This window comes from Gossypium hirsutum, chromosome D05 (assembly GCF_007990345.1).
Source record: "Gossypium hirsutum isolate 1008001.06 chromosome D05, Gossypium_hirsutum_v2.1, whole genome shotgun sequence".
In the NCBI taxonomy this organism is placed as follows: domain Eukaryota; kingdom Viridiplantae; phylum Streptophyta; class Magnoliopsida; order Malvales; family Malvaceae; genus Gossypium; species Gossypium hirsutum.
The window spans coordinates 38,183,758-38,200,249 of NC_053441.1; the positions used below are offsets into that span (position 1 = coordinate 38,183,758).

The window sequence follows — 16,492 nt, forward strand, 5'->3', positions numbered from 1 at the left end:
ATTTAACTCAGTTTGATTCAGCAATCTTACTTAAAATAATAAGGAAATCCACAAATTAAGTAGAATCGATCTATTAAGCTACACATTCCAAAGTGATTTCGACCACAATGGTTGCATTCAGGTTTTTTTTTACATTTTGAACACTACCGCACTAGCTACTAAAGTCATCAGTGGTCTTACATTATTTTTTTCTCATACTATCTTTGTCATAAAACCCTGATGACCCTGAAAATAACTACGTGGTCCTTTCATTTATCATTGGCCAAAAAGTAGAATATGTTCTAGATACACTACATTTATTGAAGTCTCAAACTCATGTCTTACTATGTTTCTTGTGATAACAAATTTCTTCTATTTTCTGAGTTCGATCAAATAAAAATTATGAACTCACAAAATTCCATTGCACTAACAAGTATTTTAATCTCATTATTCAATCCATATCTGAAACAAGTACATAATTTCTCTTCAATCGATACCATCTTATTAACATACTTATCGAGCTAAACTACTCTCTCCCAAAATCCACAACTGATCTATTTCCCAACTTTAATTCAAGAACTTCCGTTTTCTTCTTGTCTAAATATTATTTACTAACGTAACTCTTTCAGAAATCAATTTAGAAGAAATCCCGATTAATCCATTCTTTCGATACCATAGTAATTCAATTACCAGTGAATAACCTCTTCTTTTAACAGTGGCACCGTACATATCAGACAATCTTCTGAAATATATAATATTTCGTCTAGAACTCTCTGTGAGTTTTTAACCATTAATCGGCTCTGGCAAAATTATTACTCATTCTACCACTTAACTTTTTAGCTCCACACATTCGAACTTAATCAACAGAAATCCTGAGAATATTCTGTTGCATAGGACTTTGAGGACGAGGGGGTGGAGTTCGTAAACCCACAAAATTAATTCAAATAAACACATCAAACATATAATTCATTATTAATAAAAAAATACTATGAACCTCTTTTCTAGACTTCTTGAATTTCTTCACATCATGAGCTGCCCCTTAATCGGAGACTTAAGTATTGCTTTCAACTACATCGAAATTAGCTCGATTGGAAGACATGTCTTATCTATAAAAGAAACAAAATCACTTTATGTCAGGAGACATCACACTATCACATGTTATAAAATGATATGTATCTCTAGACTCCACACATGCTACGTCCAGTCTGAGAATCAACTAAACCCTAGCTCTGATACCACTAAATGAATCATCCCTAACCCGTCTCTATCGTCGAGTTAGGCTTATAGAGCGTTACTGTACAAAACAGAACAATGGTTCAACTTAAGTAAAAATTTTCAATAACTCATTCCGATTATAGCAAACATACACATTTTGGACCTTAAATTGAGCTTTCGAGGCCCTAAAAACAATTTAAAAACGTTAGGGGATCATTTTGAATAAATCATAAAATTTTAGGGAAAACCTAAAAATTTAAGAAAACAGGGGTCACACGATTGTGTGACATGGCTTAGACCATGTGGATATTCGAAGTAGGGATACACAACTATGCCTCAACCCATGTGTGTAATCGAAATAGGGCCACACGGCCATGTCGCAGGCTGTGTACTAAATCGTGTGACAAACTATTTTGAGACACACGACCGTGTCTCAGACCGTGTGAAACTTGCACTTACAATATAAGTGACACACGACTGTATGAGGTGGCTGTGTGTGGTACACGACCGTGTGACAGCTTGTGTCCCAGTCCGTGTACTCCAAATTTAGCCCCTAAAACAAACTATTTCAAAACCTATACTTGCATACCAAAACACACCTTTCCCATGCACATCCATATGACCAAAACACACTTGAAACGTATACAAAACATAACAATTCAACAATCCTATATGTTCTAACCAATATGCCATTCAAAGGCAACACATTTCAAACACCTAACCTAAATCAATTTAACATCATAAGTTCAATCATTTAACATCAAATATACTGAATATCCACATCCGAAAACATATCAATCAACCATTTCCTTCCTAATTTCAAAAGGTCATGCACAACCATTAACATCATATAAATACACTTCATAAACAAACCATCAACAAAAGCATTAAGGCACACCCATGCTTGGCACAATTCAAGACATACCAAATAGACATACAACCCTATACATGCCATTTATAATCATAAATTAATATATTCAAAAGCTACCACAGTGAATCGATGGATAGTGTTATCATGCTCCGACGAAGATCCAAACCGTTCTGATGATCTACAAAACAAAGCAAAAAACTATATAAGTAACTAGTGCTTAGTAAGATCGTATAAAGGAACTTAAACTTACCAATTGCATTAAATTAATCAATCATGAGTAATTACATATAGTCATAGAACAAATTTCCTTTTCCTGTACACCATACCTCACAAGGTTAGTTGGTGAAGCAATGCACATAAAAATCCAACCCAATCAAGGCGTATAACATATCAAGCATTTCAATTTCATCATTCATCTATCATATGACTACCATATACCTTCATTTTCTTTTAACTATACTTATCATATATTCATATCTTTACTTTAAATCATAGATCATTTCATAGAGTCATATACTTTGTAAAGCTTTAATTAATTGTTCATATCATGAAAAGAATTTCACTATATATATATCATTCGTCCACATAATTCAAATGTTACCTTTTCAAATCAATACATCAAAACAACCTCTATCTCAAAAGAGTTTTTCATACCATAAATCACCTTTACTCAAAGTAGCAATCCATACATGTAACTAAGAAACTCATTATAATATCTTTCACTTCCCAATACTATAAATATGCCATAATATTTAAGCACATAAATAGATTGTAATTCAATTATTTCATAGCTCGATGAACTAGAAACTTGACTCGGACACTTGGGTAACTATACCACACCAGAACCATCGTAGATGCGTAACAGATGCACCAAAGTGCTGATAGAGGCACGATTGTGCAATCAGAGGCACCAAAGTGCAAACATAGACACCAAAGTGTAATAGAGGCACTAAAGTGCAAACAGAGGCACCGAAGTTCAATCCTGTACAAGCGTGCATTCTAACCCTATTGGCATGCCAATTGTATCCAAAACGTTTACTATGTTCAACCGAGCATTAAGCATAATTTCGTTACTTTATACACATTCTTCATCCGGAATTACTTCATCATTTTCGTATATTTACAACAACTCCAATACATTCATATCAATATGTGAAATCACAAAAATTTGCTATCATCAATTATTCATTCTCATATGTACTCATTTGTAATAATCGATATCCAATAATAACAAATGAAATTTCTCAAACATATATTCAACAAACAAAAAAAATGATATAATGACAAGATATTTACATTTACATATCAAAACACTATGAACTTACCTTAATCAAAGTAAACATTTAATGATACAATATATAATTCCTGATCACCAACTACAATTTCACCAATCACATTAGTAATTTCTCTAGTTGATCTATAATAATAATTTATCACATCTTTATTAATTTAATTTAAACATAGCTTAAATCTTTATTTGCATTCATCCAAAATAGAAAATAATGATTTCAATCATTATACGAACTTACCTCGACTGAAGCGGTTACTAAAACGGAGTCGACAACTAGTCCAAAACTTTAGCTTTTTCTCGACTTAAATCCGATTTTAGTGTTTCTTGATCTAAATAATAATTCAACCCGATTAATACATTTATAGCATTTTAAAAAGTAGTTTTATGCAATTAAACCCTTCCATTATTAATTTACAATTTCCCCAAACATTTTAACTTTTATACAATTTAGTCCCTAAACCCGTAACTTGCAAATTTACCATTTTTAGCTAAAATTCATGTTAGCCAATTTTTACATAGTCTCATAAAAGCCCATATTTATCATCAATTCACAACATTTTCCTGAAATTTTACCATTTTCATAAATCAGTCCCTAAACCTTAAAATCATATAAAATTACTTAACAAAATACTTATATTTAACTACCAACTTTAATAATCACTACACCAAAACAGGCTTTTAGCGGCGCTTTTTTATGCCTTTAGCGGCGCTTTTAAGAACCACTAAAAGTAAAAGCGCCGCAAAAAGCGCCGTTATTGACATTGAAAAAACGCCGCTAAAGATCATGACCTTTAGCGGCACTTTTATAACAAACGCCGCTAAAGAACATGACCTTTAGCGGCGCTTTTTTCACAAACGCCACTAAAGATCTTAACTAAAACCGCCACTAAAAAATATGATCTTTAGCGGCGCTTTTGTCACAAACGCCGCTAAAGAATAAACCTTTAGCGACGCTTCTAACAAAAACGCCGCTAAAAACATAACCTTTAAAAAAATTATTTTAATCAAATAATATTTATTTTTATGATAAATATTATATTATGTTTTATTTTTTAAATTTGAACTTTAAATATACTTGTTAAGGATAAATAAAAAATATTATTTAAATTAAATTTTCTATGAAAATCTCAACTTTAAAACTAAATATAAAAAATTAATGAATTTAGCTTTAGAATTTAAAGTAATAAATTAATAACACAATTAAAAAATTAGAAAATTTAGATTCCTAGAGTCAAACCATAGTGATTTTCTCGTAGAAGTAAGAAACTAAAAGAAAAAGAAAACTATGAATGAAGTAGATATCATAAAAAGAAATCCGCAGATGATTTTCTAGCAAAACATTTTTACATGATTAGTTCATAAAATCCACATCTTCATTACACAAGAGAAAGGACATTACATATCTAAAAGAACATAAAAGGCTTTGCACAAATAGGATGTAGAAAGGAGGTACAAAATTGTACATCTTTATCAAGTAGGAAGAAGTTCTGTGCAGCTGTATCTGCATTTCCTGTCATCCTTACAACAGCTTGAACAGCCATGCTAAGAACACCAAGCCCTGTACTGGAAGCCAGAAAGAAAAGTTTTTATGATAAATAAAGCTATGAGGGAATGGATGCAAGGAGCCGTAGAAAAATTATGGTCAAATATTGAAAGACCAAGCTTTATAAGTCAGCCAAATACCTTCCAGCTCCCACCACAACAATCTTGTGGTTTGGAAAATCATCCAAAGATCGACCTTGTGCTCTTACAGTTCCTAACAATCCAGCAAGTGCAACTCCAGCAGTTCCCTAAGAGAATTAAGTAAGCACAACTTTCTAATATTTGTGGCATTCATAGTGATGCTGTAGCAATCTAAGTTACACTAGAATCTAATCCTATCCATAAAAGTAGCAACTTGCTGGGCCAAGTGCTCACCTGTACGTCATCATTAAACATGCAAAACCTTTCCCAATAGCGTTTCAGAGTTTTAAAGGCCCACTTCATTTGAAAATCCTCAAACTAAATGGGGTAATCATCAAATAAACATCATGGTATGAGCATATACAAAAAGCATAACCATAATAATAAAGTACGAACCTAAAAGAGCAAGTACATTCAACAACATATTTTTCTTGAAATCCCATAGAAGCAAGATAGCAAATCATGTGGCAAATCTTATCATATAAAAAGTAGAGGAACTAATAGATCATAAAACTATAAAGACAGCTAAGGGCAAAAGTGGACATTAGAACCAAAAACAACAAAATAAATGAACTACTATAATAACTTAAACTTTTAGGTTCAATGATTCTTTGACATCAACAAAATTAATAATACAATTTCTACATGTTAAGAAACATCCAGGCTGAACGTTAAATGAAGAGGCTTAAACTTAAGAAGCAGCTTACCTATGTTCGGCACCTCTTGAATTATTTACCTTAAACGAAAAGCTTTTTTTAAATAAATCATGTACACATCAACTCAAGATGAAGAAAAACAGAAAATATTAGTCCAATGTTATAACTGAAAATTGCATATCCTTGTACAGCTTAATGTGCTTGTTAGCATGAGAATTTTTTAAAAAAATAAGCTCTTTATACTTGAAGGGACAATGGAAATTAGAACAGAATAAAACTAAACAGGCAAGAAATAAAACGGATATCAATGGCCACCTCATCCCGAGATCATTTCCATTGGGGCACCTAAGGAAAAAGAACATGAGAAACCATAGCTTAGTTTTGAGTTAAGATTAAAGAATAGCATTACCTAGGAAGTGTTACACAATTTGATCACAATTTCGAACCATTGCATACAACATAACATACCAAAAGAACTTCAACAACATTACAACATAAGCCTAAGACAAATTATAATTTAAGTGTCAGCTAACCTTGAGGTAGGCACAAATATGTTACTAAAGACAAAAATAACAACATAAAGGCATAGAAAATAAATAAAAGTTCAAACAAACAAAGCAAGAAACAGAGCTGTCTAAGTTAGAAGTCTGAAGGACCAATCGGAATAAATGAAACGACTAAAATAGGCAAAATAAAGAATACAAAGAACAGGAAATATATAAAAATGTTTAGAAAAAAATAATTTATTCGAAAATAATAGCAATGAGAACTGATTTTAGACCCCTCCCCCCCAAAAAAAATTCTACCCTTAGCTTCCACAAAGGTAAAAGGAAAACGGACGAAGATTTAATTTTTACAGAAAAAGCAAGAACCGACTTACCGGAAATTCGAAACTAAATAGACAGATAAATAGTCAAACTAGTAGAGTTAGTATATGCATGTCATGCAGGTCTAAATGCTGGAGCTCAACTTCCACTGAAATGTATCTCCAGCAGCAAAACAACTTATAATTAAACATTCCAATAAAAAGAAATTGGATCGGCAAAGTGAGAGCACCTGATCAAATAAGATAACGAATTAAAGAGACTGAGACCTTTGCAGTCTTCCACACAAGATAAGAAGTATTATAACAATTCTAGTTATGAAAGACACAAAATGAGATCGAAAAAGATATGGCAAATCACAAATTCCACAAGCAATTTGTTAACTGAGGTGCAAGGGATAGCATGATGAAAGATAGAAAAAATATAGAAAAACACTACACACAGAAAATAAATAAATTGCTGATCAACAAAAACTTGCAAAATTAAAAATTAAGCCTCTTTCAAAAATAAGCATGCCACCATTTAACCTTACAGAGGGAAAAAAAAATTTAACCATTTAACCATTTAACCAAGGGGATATACTGAGGAAAACACATGAAGCCATATTAACATAAATGATAAAAGAGCACACTATATAAACAAGAGATTCATCATCATTCAGCAAAGGCAAACCTTTCCACACCGATTAAATTATACACAAAAAAATAAGGGGCGAGAGCCTAATATACAAGTATTGTAGGAATCAACATGAAAAAAATAGCACATTGAAAAAAAAAATGTAAACATCTACACAATTTGAAGTACCTAAAAACAGAGATTCATAAGAAGAAACTTCCAATTCTACCTTCAAACAATAAATTCTTTAAGCAAAGTACCAAAATAACATGAGAGTTATGGTGGGCATCTTGAGCCATGCAGCTTCTATTTCCAGAATTGGCTAGTCCGTCTGGAGGAGGTTCACCAAAGACAGATTCCATTTCCTGAAACCAAAATTTATAATAGGCATTCTAGTTTATAATAGGCATTCTAATTTATAACAGATTCCATGCATTCTAGTTTCTGTTGAGAGTAAAGTATTTGTAGTAGATTTTGATAATAGGCATAGCACTTGTCATGGTGAGACAAAATAAGAGGCAATGAACCGCGGCTTCAAATAGATACATCAAGTCAAAGAAAAAACAAACAAATCCTTATGGTTTCGGTTCAATAATTGTCATATTGCCGCAAGTGTTAATTAACGAACAAACAAAGAATAAGAAAACAATGGATATCTCTTAGTTCTTATAAACACATAATAGCAATACCTTATTGAGTTCAGCTATGGTGCTTGCAACGTCAAGGCTATCTTTACTGCTGAAGAACCTTGTAGAGCGAGGAACTATCACAGCAAATCGATGAAGAAACATGACGCCAATAATAAAGACTGAGACAAAAAAGTTATAGCTTTAGGATCTTAATTCTCAAATGAAAGCAGGTTCTTATTCAGGCATTTTCACAAACATATTAGGGTTAATGATGGGAAGGGGGAAAGTAACGATATTTTATGTTTTAAATTTTGTGAAAATAAGCTGAAATTATAGTATTAGAAGGTGAAAGAAAACAGGTTGAGCAATACAAAACTGGAATTTTCAGTAGATTGCAGTGACTAGTAAGAGTGTCAGTCAGTTTAATCCTTTTACAAAACCATAGGAAATATCATCAACTACCAACTTTACCCCTTCCCTCACAAAAATTCTGCAAATAGAATATTATACAACAGGAAATGAAAATGGTTAAAGCGGTAGGAAGAGAGAGAGAAATTAAGCATACTTTTCGTAAAACCAAAACGAAAAACAAAAGAAAACAAAGAAACCTGTCATCTGGGTTTGTTTTGTCATCCAAATCAAACACGTATTGAAACCCCGAACATCCTCTGATTTCTACACTCAATCGAAGCATCTGATCAGATGATTGCTCACTTCCTTGTAATTCCTTCATTCTCTGCAAGCCATGCTTAATTTCAGTGAAAAAAAAACAAATGTGGATTTTCTGAGGAGTTGGCAAGGATATTTGCCACCAACCACTGAAGAAAAAAACCTGTAAGGGTTTTCATACAAATTTCAATGTAGTGGAAAACAAGGTATTGGCCTATTGGGTCTATAATGTCTCCTAAATTAAGCAATTTTAACAAGTTGAAAATTTCTTTTTTTGAATAAACAAGAACTGGCTTGGCTTCAGTTGGGAAGAAACACAGAGTTGAAAAAGTTTTTGGGTTTCTTTCTTGGATGTGTTAGGGATTTTAGGGGGGAAATTTGGGGATTTCGGAAGGGGGTTTCAAAATGGCACTATTTTTTACGAAGTAAATTTTGTTTTGCGGCGTTTTTAATAAAAACGCTGCTATTTCTTACCTTTTGTGTCATTTTTAAGAAAAACGCCGTAAAAAAAATATTTTATTTGGAATAAAACGACACTGTTTTGCTATGATAAAAATGTGTTATTTTTTTGAGGTAAAATTTTGTTTTGTGGCGTTTTTTATAAAAACGCCGCTATTGTTTACCTTTTGCGGCATTTTTCATAAAAACACCGCAAAAAATTATTTCATTTGGTATAAAACGGCACTGTTTTGCTATGTTAAAAGGGTGCTATTTTTTTTAAAGTAAAATTATTTTTTGTGGCGTTTTTTTATAAAAATGCAACGCCGCAAAAAATTATTTCATTTGGAATAAAACGACATTGTTTTGCTATGCTAAAAGGGTGCTATTTTTTTAAAGTAAAATTATTTTTTGTGGCGTTTTTTATAAAAACGCCGCAAAAAATTATTTCATTTGGAATAAAATGACACTGTTTTGCTATGCTAAAAATCTTTTATTTTGTCTGTTAAAAATTATTAGTTAAGTGATTTTATAAAACATTTATTATTATTTTTTATAAATTGAATTTTTATAAAAAAATCAAGTACTCTCAAAATAAATATCATTAAATATTTTTGTCAATTAAATATTTCTTCCTAACTAAAATATAATTATTTTGTTAGATGCTCGATGTGGAATGATTTTAGTTTTTGTATTTGTTATAATTTGGTCCTATATATCCAAAATAGATATTTACCTATCCGTATCAATTTGTTACATTTTTTAAAATTTTTTTAAATCTAATATTTAAATATATCAAATGGATTAAATTAAATATTTTTTAGTTATAAACACTACTAATGTTACCTTTTCCGGCGTTTACAGAAGAAACTCCACTAATAAATTAAATTCTTGTAATGAAACGACACCATTTTGAAAAATTCTAATTAATACATATTAGTGGCGTTTTTGCTATAAACGTCGCCAAAGCTCGCATATTTTATAATTTTTTTATATTCAATTATTGTATATTGCATATCAATTTTAAATTAATAATCTTTACAATTTATTATTATTTCTTTTACAATTATATAAGAACTTATTTAATATATAAATTTAAAAATAATAATTAATCTAAACCTTAAACCCTAACCCAACCCCAAATCTCTAAACCATAAATCACTAACTCTTAACCCCAAACCCCAAACCTTAAACCCCTAACCACTAACCCCTAAACCTTATTAATATATAAATTAAAAAACACTAATTAATCTAAATCCTAAATCCTAAACCCTAACCCTAACCCAACCCCAAATCCCTAACCCCTAACCCCTAAACATTATTTAATATATAAATTAAAACACACTAATTAATTTAAACCCTAAACCCTAACTTGACACTAGATCAATAAACCTTAAATCCCTAACTCTTAACCTCTAACCTCTAACCTCTAACCTCTAACCCCTAACCCCTAACCCCTAACCCATAAACCTTAAATCACAACCCTTAAATCAGAATACCTAATCCATAATCCCTAATTCCATAATCTATAAACCTTAAAATTGTAACTCTTAAACTGGCCCTAAATCCTAAATTAACCATATATATGCCCTAAATCCTAAATTAACCATATATATACTCTAAACCATATATATTAAACCCTAAACTATAAGGATAATTAAATTAAATATTTTAAAATTAATACTATCGCATCTTTTACAATTATATTTGAAATTATTTAATATATAAATTAAAAATCAATCAATTATGTACCCAAAAAATTTTAAAATAATTTTAAATAATAGTATTTTAATTTCTCCATTTTTAACAAATATTTTTCTATGTTTTTTTTATTTCAAATTATTTCTATGTGTCATTATTTCAAATTTATCCATTTTTAACAAATATTCAATTAAAAATAAATTGAATTTTAATTAATATAAATAAACAAATTAAATAGTAAATAGACATATAAAATGTTTTTGCGGCGCTTTTCAAAAAATGCCGCTAAAGCCCCAGCATTAGCGGCGTTTTCCAAGAAATGCCGTTAAAGATCTGAGCATTAGCGGCGCTTTTCCAAAACCGCCGCTAAAGCCCCGAAAGGTAGAAAACGACGCCGTTTAGCTTAGGTTTTTTGCTTAGCGAAAGCGCCGCTAATGCTTGATCTTTAGTGGCGTTTTATGTGATGCGCCGCTAATGCTCAATTTTTAGCGGCGTTTTTTGTCCAAACGCCGCTAAAAACCTGTTTTGGTGTAGTGAATCTATAAATTAAAATCAAAACACCTTAAACTTATTTATTGCAGGTCCCTAAAATTTTAAAAATTCTACAAATTAACCCCCGGAGCTAGATAGATTAAGCTAAAACGGTAACAAAAACATAAAAATTATTAAAAATGGAATTAAAATTCATTTACAAGCATGAAATAGGAGCTTGGCCGATTCTCAAGCTTAAAACCATGGTGATTTTTGGTTACAAAAAAATCAAGAAGAAGATGATACTAATGTTTTTTTTTAGTTATTATTTAATTTAATTACCATTTTATCTTTTAAAAAATAACCTTTAAAATGAACTAATAATGTCCAAAAACTATCCATCATCCAATCATAAGGTATAATTACCAACTAAGTCCAACTATTCACAATACTATAGCCATTTAATATATTTAACTAATAGAAACCCACTTTTACAGCTTTTACGATATAGTCCTTTTTAATTAATTAGTTATCTAACGTTAAAATTGCTTAGCCAACTTTTAATATGACCCTAATAAAACTCCATAAATATTCTCGATTTATAAAAATGAGGTCCCGATACCTTATTTTGTAAAACCACTGGACTTTAGGGACATACCACTTGAACCTAATTATTCTTTTATTTAACATAAATTATTAAATCAAATTTCAACATAATTTTATATTTGACTCGTAAATATTAAATAATTATATTTATGAACTCGTTCATCGGATTTGTGGCACGAAACCATTAAAAAATGGGTTGTTACAAAGGATTGGGTAACGACCCAGTTTCTAATGGTGTCGAAAAATATGGGTTCAAAACCCTGTTTCCATAAATTGGGTCTGTAAATATTAAATATAGGTGTTTATGGAGTTATTATATTAATATATTAAAATTTAGTTTTTCTCTTGTAGATCCACTTACACCTGATGAATTTTATCCCTTAGTCTACAAGTTCTCACATTGAGTTGGAATCTATAGAATCTATCTCAGCTTTCATAGATTAAAGATTGAAATAAACACTCTGCACCATTTCATAGACTCAGTGTTAAAAACACTTCCACTAGATTGGAAGAACTTAGGCCTACAAGAGAACCTCTCACTGCGATGAAGCACCCTGTGCTACTGATCGTTTGTAGGTCCACTATTAGGAGCTGATTCTAGAATTGTTTTTGTAGGGTTTTTTATTTCCCAAAAGTTCCTTGAATACCTTTTTACTCCAAGGTTTGAATTCATTCATGTAACTTTCTTAAAGGAAAGTATAATAAGTTGTCACTATAACAGTTTGCTCTTCCGGGTTGTGAAACAAACCATCCTTTGGATATCCTAAAAACATGAACAGTTCTGTCCGTGAGTCCAACGTCCTCACATTTTTATCCAATATGTGGGTTGGGCATCCCCAAATCATTAAATGATTAAGATTCAACTTCCTGTCATGCCACAATTTGTATGGAGTTTTCGATGTTGCCTTAGTTGGCACATCATTCAGAATATAGCAAGCCATCTGTACTACATATCCCCAAGAAGAGATTGGCAACTCCGAATAACTTAACATCGAATGTATCATGTCTAACAACATTCGATTCCTTCTCTCTACCACGCCATTCTATTGTAGGTCGCCCGATGCAGTTAACTGGGATAGAGTTTCATTTTCTATGAGGTACCCTAAGAACTCTTGTGGTGCATTTGGTATACATACACATATCTAAAATAGTCATTAATAAAGGTTACATAATACTCGTAACCTGTAAAGACCTGAAAGTTAGTGGTGTCTGAAAATGTATTTTCGGAACCTCATTTTTGTAAACAAAGTTCGTAAATATTAAATTAAAATATTTACAGAGTTAGTATAAAAGAATATTAAAGTTTGGTCCTTCAATTTTTTCTATTAATTTCTTAATTAATGTACAATAACTAAATTGTAAAAGTCTTATTGCTATAAGTTTTTAATTAGCCAAAAGCTTAAGGACATAAATAGCAATTAGTCAAAGGACTAAAATGGCTCATAAACCATTTTTAATTAGTGCATAGTGGATGATGATGTACATATCATTATGCTTAATTAAATTAAGTTTAAATTTTAATAAACTAATGATTAATTAAGAAAAAATTGATTAGTTAAATCTTAATTAGGTATATAAGTAAAGTGAGTGGGAAAATATGAAAGTTATCATGTTTCCTACCATCTATAGAGAAGAAAAAACATGAAAACTCCATGGTTGAGGGCTTGAAGCATTTGACCATAAATTAGGTAAAATTTCTAAGTTATTTTCTTGTAATTTTTATGTTTTTGAGGTCATGGAAACTTGATTTAGCTATCCCATTTATTGCCTCCGAACTTACTAACATATAGAGTATATTTCCTACAACCAAATATGAAACTTAGACGGTTTTCACAAGTATACGGGTTAAGTTGTAATATAGTTACAACGAAGTAAGTGAGTACTCTGAGGATCACACCCAAGGGAGGTGAATACTAAATTAATAATAATTTCGAGGTGAATATATCTAATTAGTATTTTAATTAAATCATATTATCATAAAATATAAAGTGAAGAGAGATTGTTTTATAAGAAAAATAAATTGGGTAAAATTAAAAATGAAAAACTTAATTTGCAGATTTAATCAATTTTAGGAGTGGAAGACTAACTCATTTCGATGTTCGTAACTAATTCTTATTTCGGGTTCTACTCATCACCTAGCCGCTAACCTTGCAGGATCTCTCGATCTTCCACTAAACTAAAAAGTCAAAAAGAACTACTTATCTCTTGACCTCACAGTTTAGACTGAATTGGGGTATGGGGTTTACAAATACGCAATACTAATTTTGGGTTCACTACCACCTAGATGACTTCCTACAGTTGTCAGGCCTGGGGTTTAAATTCTTCCTATCCTAACCAGTTGATTCGCTAAGAAACCCTACATAAAAATTAATTACTCCCACGTCCACTCGCTAATCCCCCATAAGAGGATTAGTTCCTCATGGATCTCGTAAACAACATAATCTTGATTGAAAATATAAACATGAAAAATAGATCAAGAATAAGGGTTTAAGAGGAATCCTGATTTGTATTGATAAATTAAGTACAAAAATCCACAAAGAATTGTTGAATCCAAAAATCGAATCTCCGAAGAACAAGAATGAAAGATGAAACTAAATTACAAAATAAAATAACCTAAGTAAAAAAGAAACTGAAAACTGAAAACTAAATAAAAGTTGCAACCTAAACTAGAATAAAAGATAAAAGGTACGGAAAATATTATTATGAAGTGTTCAGTGAGTCTATTTATAGATTTAGGGTTGGTCATCGTCCATTGACCTAAATCTGCTGGCGTTTCCTCGTTAAACACATTTCACCTATGGGTATTTTTCCAAATATAAACCCTAGGTTAAATTATTGCTAGAATAAGCTAAATTAAGCTACCGGGACATAAAAAACGTAAAGAACATTAAAAACTGGGCTTGGAATCACTTACTATGGAGCTTGAAAGCTTGAACACCCTAACCATGGCTTTCCCCTTACTATTTTCGTTCATCATGGAGAAGATGGGCAAATTTTTGGCTATTTTTGCCTTTTTAATTCTTTTAATTATTAAATGACCAAAATGCCCCCAACTTAAAAATATCCTATTTCACTTATCTCTTGTCCATTTTTGTCCAACAAGTTAACCAATGGTCTAATTACCATTTAAGGACCTCCAATTTAAAATTTCATAACAATTGGACACTTCTAACATGTAGAACTCAACTTTTGCACTTTTTACAATTTAGTCCTTTTGGCTAAATTTAGTGCCCAAATGTCAAAATTTTTGAACGAAATTTTTACGAAATCATTCTATGAAATTATAGACCATAAAAATATAATAAAAAATAAATTTTTCCTCATCAAATTTGTGGTCCCAAACCACTGTTTCGACTAGGCCTAAAATCGGGCTGTTACATCTCCCCCTTAATGGCCATTTCCCACTCACCGCCTTATTTCTCATTCTCTCACCTTTCTTATTTATCCATTTAGGAAGTCACAACATGATAAAGTAACTAAGCTTAGCTCACGAATTTTGTGCACTAATGATAGAGTTTTCTAACTTTGTGACTTTGTTTTTAAGTCACGTTTGACTTTTTCAACACATCTCACTCACAATGCTTTATTTTACATTGTTCACATACTTTTTCTACTTGTTTTGACTTTTTTTTGAATATTTCTTTTGATTTGCACATTTTAGTTGAACCCATAATCACTATATCACATCGTTCCTTCCTATTTCAATTTGATTTTTACAAAACGACCATGATGTCTCTACCTATCCGTCAGTACATATTGCCAAATGTCTAAATTCGTGCATTTCAGGGACCAAAGAAAAATGGTAAGTACAAGTTCATATTTTAGCTCGGGTTTTGCATGAGGATTCATCAAGAAGAGTTTTCTAGCTCAAATATGGGTATTAAATATCGATGAATAATGTTGGCTTTTTGGCTCTGGGTTGTACCAAATAATGCCTTAAGTCATCCCTAGGTATTTCAATATTCATAAATTTAATCAATCAAGTAATCACAATTCTAACCATTTATAATTCATACTAGCATGCTTGTTTTCCTGTATTTTCCATGTCATTTGGTATATTCGATTACTTAATGCCTATTTACAGTGTAATATATAGAACTTAGTAGTCTAATAATTGAAAATTGAAAATTATTCATTATCATGTCAAATTTATAGTAAATACAATCAACCTAAATACATGTTCCTAATCAATCACTTGTATTTCTAACAATCTAGTAACCCACCAACTTGTATGTTCTTGTTGCGAATTAAATAGTTGTCCTTGACACAACATCTTTGTCCAAAAACAAATTCTGAAACCTTTTCTTCACTCAAATTATTTCAGAGTATTTGATTCTTAGTTCAATAATGACTTTTATCGATAAAAAAAAGTCATCCGATTTATTGTTGGTATCCGTAACTCTTTTGCTTGGATTGGATCTCTCATCTCTTGTTTGTCGTGTTTGATTTTATGTTTACCATATAAATTGTAAACCATAAGTGAATACGTAAATATTTATATCTTCATATGTATAAATCGTCATTGCTTATGCTAAATCATATACATTATGATTTACATTTTTTTTCTTTTTGTTAGGCCTAAATAAAATTTTATTAAAAATAAAGACTCTCAAGAGATTACAAAGAATATAGCATCACAGCTTATAATAGACATCACCTCACCACAACTCATAATTAAAAGGAAAAACATTCAATTGATAATACACATTATGATTTACATAATTATCTAACAGTTTCTATTATCTGTTCAATGGCATGTTTTAGCATATATATGACTATAACAATGTTGAAATGAATTTTTATACTTATTTTCTTTAATAAATCTAAAACTGATATTACAGAAC

At 30.9% G+C, this 16,492-nt stretch overlaps 1 protein-coding gene across 10 annotated transcripts; it reads right to left on the minus strand.

The window, feature by feature from the left end:
• Positions 1-4,662: 4,662 nt before the first annotated feature.
• LOC107903971 (NAD-dependent malic enzyme 2, mitochondrial) lies at positions 4,663-8,854 on the minus strand. Of its 10 annotated transcripts, none has more exons than XR_005914253.1 (6): positions 8,372-8,832; positions 7,824-7,942; positions 5,747-7,499; positions 5,274-5,357; positions 5,040-5,146; positions 4,663-4,919 (listed from the first exon to the last, which is right to left on the minus strand). XR_005914253.1 is itself a non-coding variant. In XM_041094790.1 (6 exons), exons 4-6 carry the CDS (start codon positions 5,340-5,342, stop codon positions 4,760-4,762), a joined length of 336 nt encoding a protein of 111 aa, XP_040950724.1. In that variant the 5' UTR covers positions 5,343-5,357; positions 7,364-7,499; positions 7,824-7,942; positions 8,372-8,829; the 3' UTR covers positions 4,663-4,759. The 10 variants fall into 10 exon arrangements, 5 of the variants coding, with proteins under 5 accessions (XP_040950724.1, XP_040950723.1, XP_040950722.1 ...); XR_005914251.1 differs by having other exon boundaries at positions 5,274-6,040; positions 7,364-7,499; positions 8,372-8,831; XM_041094790.1 differs by having other exon boundaries at positions 7,364-7,499; positions 8,372-8,829.
• Between the last annotated feature and the right edge of the window lie 7,638 nt (positions 8,855-16,492).

Excerpts from the sequence above, each read along its gene's own strand:
- LOC107903971 (XM_041094787.1), bottom strand. The coding sequence starts at position 8,396 with ATGACAAAACAAACCCAGATGACAG. Across the intron at positions 7,943-8,371 it reads AAAACAAACCCAGATGACAG|TCTTTATTATTGGCGTCATG; the intron begins GTTTCTTTGTTT and ends TTTTTGTCTCAG. Across the intron at positions 5,147-7,363 it reads AAAGAATTTATTGTTTGAAG|GGAACTGCTGGAGTTGCACT; the intron begins GTAGAATTGGAA and ends TAATTCTCTTAG.